Source organism: Coenobita brevimanus, chromosome 107 (assembly GCF_032717465.1).
Source record: "Coenobita brevimanus isolate Jiangsu-jjx chromosome 107, ASM3271746v2, whole genome shotgun sequence".
NCBI lineage: Eukaryota > Metazoa > Arthropoda > Malacostraca > Decapoda > Coenobitidae > Coenobita > Coenobita brevimanus.
The window spans coordinates 10,079,853-10,092,165 of NC_137060.1; the positions used below are offsets into that span (position 1 = coordinate 10,079,853).

The 12,313-nt window shown below is 44.0% G+C and overlaps 1 protein-coding gene across 1 annotated transcript in view; it reads left to right on the top strand.

Annotated features, from left to right (window-relative positions):
- Positions 1-12,313, top strand: part of LOC145416695 (uncharacterized) — a 48,552-nt gene that overhangs the window by 31,659 nt on the left and 4,580 nt on the right. The window contains exons 7-11 of the mRNA XM_080285632.1: positions 649-756; positions 1,583-1,740; positions 1,973-2,138; positions 4,804-4,905; positions 11,063-11,216. Coding sequence (XP_080141758.1) covers positions 649-756; positions 1,583-1,740; positions 1,973-2,138; positions 4,804-4,905; positions 11,063-11,216 — 688 coding nt within the window. The remainder of the gene's footprint in view (positions 1-648; positions 757-1,582; positions 1,741-1,972; positions 2,139-4,803; positions 4,906-11,062; positions 11,217-12,313) is intronic.

Genomic DNA, 12,313 nt, shown 5'->3' on the forward strand with positions numbered 1-12,313 from the left:
CTACTACAGTCATTTACTGATTTAAGCTAATGTTTATTACTTCATTAAATTAATTACATAAACATAGCTTTATGAGCTTACTTTGGTTTTATAACTACTCACAACTGCAGTATTAATGTTAATGGACCACTTCCCCTTTTCTTGCTGGAAAGTTCCACGTCAACAATACTAACTCGTGAATTTTAACGTATGGATTTTTACTTCCATTTATTATAATCACTACTTTATCCCATTTTATCCAAATTATGAACATTTTGTTTACAATATAACTGTCTATGACGGCCGACGCAGTACTGTTTTATAATTATGGTTTCTATAAGGGACCATTAATCAATAAAGGAGCTAGTTATTGGGTTTCAAAACCACTTGGAGTCATCATTCAGAGGTTAACTCCTCTGCTTCTAAATTATGACAGTCTATGAGGTACGCATTTAACGCTCACACACGCTGGACCTCTCAGTCGGGGAAAACTCTCCACAGTTATTATTATTATTATTATTATTATTATTATTATTATTATTAGTGTTGATGGTGGTGGTGATCTTTTATGCAGTTGCCAAACAAGCATTTTTTCCATAACCAGAACATAAGAACATTACCGTAGGTGGCAATGCTGCATTTGCCGTGGTAACCCCCTTTTTTCCTCAGCCACTGGACATAATGGAGGCGGTGACAGAGGGCGGAGGCGTAAGTTCAGGGTGGACGGAACGAGGTCAGGTCATCATGTCTGCACTCAAGGACCACACACAACTTGTTGTGAGTTGACCTTCATAAAATGTCTTTACTGTATGAGCATCATAGTACTCTTAGCTAATAATCGGGGGTGGTAGAGGAATGGAGTGCCTTGTGAACTGAGTTTAGTAACATATCCTTACTGTAGCAACAGCAGAATACTCGCAGCCATCAATGAAGTGGCCGAGGAGTGGAGTTCCTTGTGAGGTGACCTTGGCACACATTCTTACTGTAGCAACACCATAATGTTCATAGCTAATAGTAATGTGGTAGAGCAATGGAGTTCCTTATGAAGTGACCTTAGCACATCCTCTTTCTAGCAACACCAGTAGAGAGTTGCCATAAGAAATAATATGGTCACTAAGTTTCCTCAGTGGAAATCTCTACCTCTAGATCGGAGATTGCCAACTTCGTTTATCCAATGCTTGTCTACATCACATGGTTAACATTTCAAGAACTGAAACTGCAGTTTTTGGAGTTAAATAACCCAGAACTTAAACAACAATGAAAAAACAAACTTGGCTATTTATATAATAACACTAGAGATAGGTTGCAATCATTTATTAATGTACAGTCGATGAATATTACTGGTGCACATTTTGCTTAAGATAATTTGACAAAATAAACAATGGATAATGCTAAATGTTCGATGGTCCTACCCAGCATTGACAGGTTTGCTCTCGTGCATTACATAATTATCATTTGCAAGTGGCATCCCTGTCTTACTCATTGTAAGTGTTGGTATTCAACTGATATTCAGGTGCTGTAGTTGTCTGATGGTTATCGATAGATCCATATATCGCCTGAGACGTTTATAATGTAATGTTATATATGTTTTCTCCAATAACAGAGTGAGTTACATGTTTCGAAGCATGGTATGGCGGCAATATGGCAGACGAGACGAATATTGCGTATTTATTTGGGACATCATGTTACAGGTGTGGTGTGGGTGTTGCAGGTGTGCCACGGGTGTAATAAGTCTCCTGTGAGTGTGACAGGTGTAGTGTGGTGTGGGGGTAGCGTAGATGTTACAGCTGTGGGATGAGTGTGACAAGTATGGTGTGGTGTGATGATGGGTGGTGTGGGTGTTAAAGGCAGTGTGTGGGTGTAAAAGGTGTGGTGTAGTTTCAGTGGTGTGTGTGTGTGTGTGTGTGTGTGTGTGTGTGTGTGTGTGTGTGTGTGTGTGTGTGTGTGTGTGTGTGTGTGTGTGTGTGTGTGCAAATCAGGTGTAGTGTGACAGGTGTACCGTATTCCTCCAGGTGACGGACATTGTGTACGATGACCTGAATGCCTTCGGCATCTCCAAGCCCCATGTGGACGCACAAGTGGATCATGCCAACGTCACCACCAGCACACACGTCTACCACAGCAACCTGGCCGTCGGTACCAGCGCCATCACACCCCTAGTACGTAACCATACCTACCATCATCATCATCATCATCGAACTGAAGGGATTAAGGGAATGCTTTGCTCCATATCACAATTTAGAACCATGAAAGACAAATTATTCTATTTGTATATTTACCAGTCTATCTACCTATTCATCTACCTCATCTATGTGTGTGTGCATATTGTTTATATGTTTATATACATTCTTTAGCTTTATCAGTGATTAATCTGGCTAAATATAAAAAGCAATTCGATTTAAGGTACTATGAACTTTGCACATATATAGCCCTCTTTTCCTTGCAAAAGTCATGCATCGAACAGCCTCAGTCTCCTACGTAAAACGATTTTCAAAATAACCCTCGCAGCTGAATGCATTTGCCAAATTATTTATACTGCTTTAAGCAATATTTTCCGTTGCTAAGAGATTGCTGATAGAAAAGTAAATAAAGAGAGGCTGGTTTATGGATACATGCATGACTTTTTTTTTTTTTTTTTACAGCAGGATATCTATTGATGTGTTGGAGGAGTGAGGTGGAGGAGTAAAGGGGAAAGGGGAGATCGAGGATGAAGGGATGGGGTGGACATGTATAATATATATATATATATATATATATATATATATATATATATATATATATATATATATATATATATATATATATATATATATATATATATATATATATAACAAAAGATATAAAAATAACTTGGTTTTACGCCAGGTATCCCCGAAGGGCTAAGGCGTTGCCCCTGGGTAGAGGACTTTGGACTGGAGCGTGTACCATTTTATGACCGGATGCCCTTCCTGATGTCTACCAATGACCCTTGGGTGGATTCGATCCTCCGACCCTTCGGTCAGAGCGGAGCATTCTAACCCACTGAGCCACGTCTGCTACTATATATATATATATATATATATATATTCATATATATATATATATAGATAGATAGATAGATAGATAGATTTATATCTATATACATATATATATATATATATATATATATATATATATATATATATATTGCCAGACGCCTCAATCCCGTACGGGGTGGCCACAAATAAATCGCCTCCACGTCGACTTGTCCCCCTCCATTTGACTGCCCTGCTCCCAGCTCACACTCCCCTCTCTCATATACCTCTCCACTCCGTCCCTCCATCTCATCCTTGGCCTTCCCCTCCCTCTCCCCCCTCCACCTCACTCACATACACTCTCCTCGACAGTCTCTCACCCTCCATCCTCTCCACATTGCCAAACCACCTCAGTGAGTTCCTCCTAACGCTTCCTATCACATCCACATCCACATTCACACCACAACGCTCCTTTATATCCTCATTTGTCAGTCATCTCTCCATGTGACTCCACAGGCTCCTCTTAAATAATTGATTTCCACTGCTCTCACTCTTGACTTGTGTCCTTCCAACAACGTCCAAGCTTTACTTCCATACGTGAGAGCTGGTATAGCAGCCGTGGCTCAGTGGGTTAGAGTGCTCCGCTCTGACCGAAGGGTCGGAGGATCGAATCCACCCAAGGGTCATTGGTAGACATCAGGAAGGGCATCCGGTCATAAAATGCTACACACTCCAGTCCAAAATCCTCTACCCAGGGGCAACGCCTTAGCCCTTCGGAGATACCTGGCGTAAAACAAATTATTTATTTATTTTATATATTTTATCTATCTATCTATCTATCAATCTATCTATATATATACCAAGCGCGACTATCTCCACACGCCCTCCCCGACACACTGGGCATATGAAATCGGCATTATCTCGCAGTCTACCTCTAATACCACTACATCTCTAATGAACCCACTTATCACAAACACTGCACATGATGGAATTACTTCCCACGCCCTTGTGGTAAACCGCACATGGCCACTCTCCCTCATCTTTGACAGTACTATCACTAATCCTAGATACCATCACCTGTTTTATCTGGATATACTCTTGTGTCCCATAGCATCTCTCCACTTCCTAAGTCTTTCCTCCGCCTCCCTTTCATTCTCTTCAGTCATCATCAAATCATCGGCATACAGCGTCTCCCACGGGAGTCCATTTCTGAAGCCACATGAGAGGGCTTCAAGCACCACGATAAGGAACAAGTGGATCAAGACTGACCCCTGATGCACACCAACATTAACGGAAAACTCATCGCTCAAATCTCCCTTCACTCTCGCCTGGGTGCGAGAACCCACATACATAGCTATAACCACTCTAACCAGCCACTGCTCGATCCAAAGCTTTCTCCTTGCCCACCAAACCACCTTCCTAGGGACTCTGTCAAAGGACTTCACTAAATCAACAAAAATAAAGTCCAGATCCCTTTTCTTTCCCATATAATTTTCCTGAAGCTGTAGAACAATGAATGTGGCGTCAGTGGTCCCCTTGCGTGGCATAAACCCAAACTGCATCTCATAAGTATTTACACTTTCTCTGATCATACCTTCTACAACTTCTAGAACTCTTTCCATAAATATACATACATATATATATATATATATATATATATCTATATATATATATATATATATATATATATATATATATATATATATATATATATATATATATATATATATATATATATAGATAAATTTATTCAGAGAGAGAGAGAGAGAGAGAGAGAGAGAGTGTGTGTTTCAATAACCCCATATTATTAACAGACCACACAACCTCACAGGAGATGGCGGCGAAATTAAAGAGCAGAGAAGCCATCATGGAGGTGTTGGAACCACTGGGAGCCGAGTTTGGGGAAGAAACCACCTGTAGAGATGTCAACCAGGTAACACACACACATAACGTAAAGGTCCAAAAAGATTTCCGCATTTATAGATCCAGTCTTTTATCATCGCTTTCGTTGTTTGGTGGTGACGGCTATCATCCACTTACTTGTTGTAGTGCTGCCTACTTCTTCCTTCGCCTTTACCAACCTTTCTCTGTGTCTGTCCCCTTCTCGTCCTACCTCTTCCATCCTTCCTGCAACCTCTATTCTTCTTCTTTTCACTTCAGGTGACCCTCCACTGAGTGACAAACCTAATGTTTTCCTGTAACCGAAGAAACCATTTATAGTGTTGGGTTGTAATCATGTAAATAATAACTTGGAGATGTGGACCCTACATTGGCACCCATATTAATTGTATGGAGAGATGCAAATGCAGCGTCCTTCCTGGAAGCAAACCTGCACATTTTTCCTCACCTCTAGCTGTGCTGTAGCGCTCTCCACAGCAAGGGAACATCAATTCACTACACGGGATGTCCCTGCAATGGCGGTTGCTTGCCTGCTGTTGATGGGCTCGCTTGTCCAAGCAGAGCGGGATTTTTTTTTTTTTTTTTTTTTTTATAAATAACAGAACGGAGAAGGGAAAAACAAATGAAAAAAAAAAATCCATACACCAGATTACTGGCGTCCTCCGTTCATAAAATAACTGTAACAGTTAGACTTGAACAGCTATGGGTTGAAATTTGGAGGGAAACAACTCTGGGGAAGCGAATTCCAGAGAGATGCAGTTCGGGGAATGAAAGAATTCTGATAGGCAGAAGTTCTGCAATATGGCTGAGTGACATTCCAGTCATGAGCGCTACCAGATGCTCGTGTAGCACGAGGGAAGGCATGGAGAGGTGGCACCATGGACGCAACTTCGTCTGAGCATTTGCCAAAAAAATATCTGTAAAATAATGCAAGGGAGGCAACATTCCTTCTTACTTGAAGGGGAGGTAGTTTATATGTAATGACAGGGTTGTTAATGATTCAAACAGCTTTGTTCTGAATTTTGTCTAGTTGCCTTAATGCAACCTCTCCACAACCATTCCACAAGGGTCAGCAATATTCAAGTTGAGAGCGCACATGACTCTTATAAATTATAGCTAACTGCTCATCGGCGAAGAAGTTACGGACTCTGTACAATAATCCAAGTTTCTTTGAGGCGGTTTTAGCAAGTGATCTGACATGAGAGGTCCAGCTGAGGGCACTGTTAAGTGAGATACCAAGAATTTCAATACTTTTGGAGATGGGAATATTAGTAGCACTGAAGGTAATATACGAATCTGGCAATATTTGTCTATTAGTAAACTGTATATATTTAGTTTTAGTAGCATTAAAAGAGACAAGGTAGTTTTGTCCCCATTCACTGATCGCAGATAGATCTTGATTTATGGAGATGGCTGTACTGAGTTGAGAGGCAGAGATATTAGACTTCGTAAATGGGTGTCTGAGTGTGAATGAACTACATTATGTAGTGTTGAGTCATCTGCATATGAGTGAATGGGATTGTGGGTGACAGATAAGAGATCATTAATATGAACCAGAAATAGGGTTGGCGCCAGAACTGATCCCAGCGACACACCGGCGTTAATTGAGTGGAAATTGGAATATACATCATCTACTTTTACTCTTATTTTCCTGTCACTAAGATATGAAGAAATCAAAGGAACAAAAGACGTTAGTCCATAGCAAGGGAGTTTGGACAGCAAGGAACGGTGCCATAGTCTGTCGAAAGCTTTAGAGATATCAAGAGCTACTGCATGAGTTTCACCAAAAAGATCAATTGATTGATGGATGGTATGAGTTAAGAGATTGAGTATGTCAATTGTGGATCTTTCGTGGCGAAAACCATATTGTCTATCACTAATTAAGTTGTTGGATTCAAGATGTTTAACAATGTGCTTATTAATTAAAGTTTCAAATACCTTACCAAGAGAAGATGTGACAGCTATTGGTCTGTAATCGGAGGGGTCAGACGAACTTCCTTTCTTCGGAATTGGGTGGATATTGGCTTCTTTCCATGAATTTGGGAATAAAGAAGTACGTATGCAGAGTCTGAATAATTTAGCTAGGACAGAGGCAAATTCAGGGGAACACTTTTTCAAAACAATTGGCGGGATTACATAACAAAAGCAACATCTTGGTTTTACGTGCACACACACACACACACACACACACACACACACACACACACACACACACACACACACACTAAAGTCCATTTAAAATTTATATTTTTATATCCGTCTAATTATCATTTTCCATTCATCCTGTCTGTTTATAATTACCTGCTTCAAGTTGATCGAGACGAGAGTGGAGAAAAAAAAATGGAACAGTATTTGGATGAAAGTGTCTTGGACCGGCAGAAAGGAGTGACTTGAAGATTAGTAGTTACTGTGGGGTCTTATAGTCATATTCTCGTCTTTTCAATTATTTTGCCGAGATTATACTGTGCTCTGGAAAACCCGAATTGTGTGGTTATAAAGGATGCTATATTTTAAGCAGGAATTTGTGTACAGTATTTCTGAACTGCCTATTATTAATGCTTCCACCCCACTCATCCCTAATGGCACCCCAGCCACTCCTAACCGCACACGAACCACCCTTAACCGCACCCCAGCCACTCCCAGCTGTCTCCAGCCATCCCTAACCGAACCCCAGCCATCCCTAACCGCATATGAATCACCCCTAACCGCACTCCAGCCACTCCTAGCCGCCCATCAGCAACCTGTACCTGCACCCCAGCCACCCACAGCCGCAGCCTACTCGCCCTAACCATACCCGTCATCCCTAACCGCACCTCACAAACCCCCACAACTCCTGGTCGCAACCCAGCCACCCCAAACCGCACCCCTCCACTCTCCCAATCACCCCGACATCTGAAATAGAGACCTGGATTGTAAACTTGGCGCTTGCGTATCATTGTCTAGAGGAAGATTGGGACTTGGTAAAAATAGATAATCTGCCATTATAACCCTCGTGTGGTCAATAAACTTTAAGCCTGGACCTTAATTCTTTTAGTTCTTCCTACTGAAGCACAATGCTATCAGATCTAATGTCTCCTCTTGGGGCTGGCTGAGTACTGCTATATTGTCTGACAAAATAACAGCAGAGGCATTACAGTCTAACCTGAGTCCGTTTTGTCGTTGCTCAAGGAGGCTCCCTGGCACCTCTTCGTAACCAGCTAATTTCTGAATATACTACGTTAATAATCCCGTGAATGTTACTTGTATAACCTACTTTGACCAAATAAGTATGTAATGCTAAGTGTTTTAGGGTCGGCTTCCCGTCCCTTTAACACCTAGTGTGTAGCTGGATTCTCTTTCTAGACCGGAGCTTAAACAAATAAGAGAGAGGCAGGACACAAAAAGTCAAGGCAACAACCTTATATGTGTATTACTAAATCCTACAGTGGAACAGGCAGATGTCACAAATACAGGTATACTGGACAATTATAATTCTTAGGCCTAGACATGGAGTGTTAGTATCGCGCAGGATACTACTCAGGACAAGGTCGGGTAAGGTGAATAGCACTTAGAGCAGAGAGGTTATGCACTATTATTGTAGGAAAGTCTAGGTTCTGTATAATGGTGGAATTGATGGCACTATTTCACTGCAGGTAATTATTTCTTTAACACTGGGGCCTACGTACGATCTTAGTGTGGTGCGGCGTCACTACTCGGTAGTGTGTTCACTGTGATAGACCCGTATTTCACTGCCTTGCCAAGTTCACCATTTCACTGTTACCTTGCTCATTCCACCACTCTTTTATCCTGTTACTGATGCTTTTCTCACTGACTTTCTTTATTCTGTTAACTCACTGTTCTGCCTTTACTTCATTATGTCACAGACACTGTGCTTTCACTGTCACCCACTTTCGGGCCTAGGCGTCGTGGCGGTCATGTACAAGGGCGGCGGAGGTGACTCAGCCTCACTACTGATGGGGCTGAGTTCCACAAGGGGCCTCTGTGTTCAGGGGCCACGGGATCACGCGTAGGGGCGTCATCTCTCGTCCGGGGCTGATGGTGGTAAAGGGTCCCGTGCTTCTGGGGCTTGGGGCAGGAGTCTGGCCCTCAGGACTGGGGCCGAATAGCTGCCTGAACTCCTCGCTCAGGCACCTGATAGAGGACGAAGATCTCCGGCATCGGGGTGTAGGGAGGTCCCGCCCTGGGGTACTGGGGGCAGCCTGGAGGTCCCAAGGGCTGCGGTCCCTGGCGGTCAGGGACGCAGCCAAGAGGGGGCTGCGGCGTCGGCCTAAGTCAGGGTCCATCAGGCGAGTCCTCTCAGGAACCGGCTGCAGGGAGAAGAGCCCAGTGGTAGTCACGGGGCCTCTCCAGTACTCCTCCAGGCTAGGGGCTCCCTCTGGGTCGCAGGTTGGTGGGCAGGAGTCAGCACCTGATGGAGGAGCGGCTACCGGCCGTCTCCTACCGTAGGGCCCGGCTACTGGCCGTGGCCTTCTAGGGGCGCGGCTACCAGCCATCGATAAGGCCTGGCTACTGGCCGTGGCCTGGGGGAAGGAGAGGCTACAGGCCGACTCAGGGGCACCTTCGGAGCGGCAACCAGCCGTCTCCTGGTTACCTCCTGAGCGGCTGCAGGCCGTTTCCTGTAGGAGGGTCGAGCGGCTACAGGCTGTCTCTCAAGGGGCACCTTCAAAGCGGTTACCGGCCACCTCCTGACGAAGGTGGGAGTGGCTACTGGCCGTCTCCTGACAAAGGCAGGAGTGGCTACCAGCCATTTCCTGGTTACCTCCGGAGCGGCTGCAGGCCATCTCCTGTAGGAGGGTTGAGCGGCTACAGGCCATCTCTCGAGGGGCACCTTTGGAGCGGCTACTGGCCATCTCCTGACGAAGGCAGGAGCGGCTACTGGCCAACTCCTGGTTACCTCCAGAGCGGCTGCAGGCCATCTCCTGTAGGAGGGTCGAGCAGCTACAGGCCGTTTCGTTAGGGGCACCTTCAGAGCAGCTACCAGCCATCTCCTGACGAAGGCCGAAGCGGCTACCAGCCGTCTCCTGGTTACCTCTGGAGCGGCTGTAGGCCGTCTCCTGTAGGAGGGTCGAGCAGCTACCGGCCGTCTCGTTAGGGGCACCTTCAGAGCAGCTTTTGGCCATCTCCTGACGAAGGTGGGAGCAGCTACCAGCCGTCTCAGGGGTGCTGACTGGAGCTGGAGTAATAGCTCCACCCCATGATTGTCGGTGGTTGGCTCACCCGGAAGGTATTCTCGCTTTCCTGCTATGGTGGCGGCGGGCGAGCTCCGGGTCATAGGGGCGCGCGGCCTGGGCGGACTTATGACCCTGTCACCCAGAGTCCAGTCACGCTGTATATGCTAATCTGTGGGCTCCTTCTGGGGCTGTTGGGTTGCCCTCGGTGATACCATACTGCATTTTAAAGTAATTGATATCATAGAGAATGATAAGGCATACTCTGCAAATTATATCACTAAATCACTAAGGAATAGGTGTTAGAAAGCCTACCAAACTGCTGAAAATACGAACCCTAGACTGAGAGCAGCAGTAGCATCGTCTTGTGGCATACGCAGTAGTGTGCAATAATCTAAAAACAGGTGTGTTCTTCGGCTGCTTAACCTACGTCCTTGCATACAACCGTCAATGGGGAGTAACAAAATGGGCGTGGTGTGCAGGGAATGGATGAGACGGGAGTTGGGACTGGGGCAGGAAAACATACCTTGTGAAAAATGGATGTTGTAGGACTGATGGTTTGAGAGCAATGAAGACTGTTTCAAAATGTCGTCCAAGGATGAAAGTGCTAACAGGGTATGGAAATGGATGTGGGTCAAAGAAATGGGTGGAATAACCAGGAACTGAGGTGATGGGTGAAGAGGATCCATGAGAGTGAAGTATTAATGGTCTCGGATTTATTTTAAAATGTCCGTCAACAACAACAAGAAAAAAAAAAATTATAATAATAATAAGATAAGCTTGCGTTAGTCTCAGTGAAATATCGTCTTGCAGCGCATAAAAAAAAATCAAAAAAATCTGGAGCTTTTAGAATCGCCTAGTACATAATCATTGGCAGGCTGGAATCGATGGTGAAGCATCAGCAGTAAACAAAGTCACACGTTCATTCTTGTCAGGACTCAGATGCAAAACAGGTATAAAATTTTCGTTTTGAGTTTATCAGTACAAGACTGAAAGTGAGTGCGTTGTGTTGTGTCACTTCAGGCAGCCCTGGACCTGGCTCTAGCCACAGCTTCCATCAGTGCTCGCGAGAGGTACAGCAGTCGCGGCCGCAAGATGTCCTTCCTGCCTGATGACGTGAAGCTTACTGGGTCCGCCTGGCTAGACACTCCCCTCAACTATACGGACACAGAGCATGGTCAGTGGGACAGCACTTGTTCAGCAAAGGGAGTGTGTGTGTGTGTGTGTGTGTGTGTGTGTGTGTGTGTGTGTGTGTGTGTGTGTGTGTGTGTGTGTGTGTGTGTGTGTGTGTGTGTGTGTGTGTGTGTGTGTGTGTGTGTGTGAACAAAATAACTCAAAGCATTTATCTGCCCCTAGCCAAAATTGATGAAACCGTTGAGGTAAGCTCATGAGGAACCCTCTTGTGTTTTAGAACAATAGTTCAATCGTTATGGATGCAGGGTGTGGTCAAACATTGACCTGGCAAAACCACCAAGACCAGTTTTTATCCATTTTAAAATAACCTGAGGAAGGGTTGAGAGTATTGCAAAAATGGAGTGAGTCATACTTGAGAACAACCACAAAGGTCAAGGTCAAGGGGCAAGATGAACCTTCGACTCATGTGTGGGTTTGGTGAGATAATGACATAAAACACATTTAACTAAACTTGGTCGAAGTGTTGAGGGTCAGCTAAGAAGTACAACTAATTAAAAAAAAAAAAAAAGCCAAAGGTCAAGGTCACAGGGCAAGGTTAATTTTATAACTTTTTATCCGATTTTGGCAAAACTTTTTGGAAGGGCTGAAAATAAGCTGAACATAAATAAATTATATTTTAAGAACGGTAACTGAAAAGTCAAGGTCACAGGGAAAAATCATAGGCCATAGTCGCAGGACAAGGTCAACTTGCACTGAACAACAGTTTTGATCTGGATTGAACCAAACATGGTCAAAACGTTAAGAATCAAGCAACAACGAAGGGACTGAATTCTGAGAACAATCACTCAAAGATTAACGCCACATGGCAAGGCCAAATTTTGACTCAAGCGTGTGTGTGTGAATAAAAGAACTTAAACGGATTTGATATGATTTGGATCAAACCTGGACAATGAGCTGACTCTCACTCAAGAGCATTTTTGTAGGCATTAATATAGTCATAGCACAATATGTAATAGTTATAGGCATTAATATAATCATAGGACAATTAGTAACACTAGCTCAATATGTAATAAGCAGGCGGGTATGTCTAGTGCATCAGGAAGGGAAGCACAAACATCCCCTGGCCAAGAATGTCAAGCA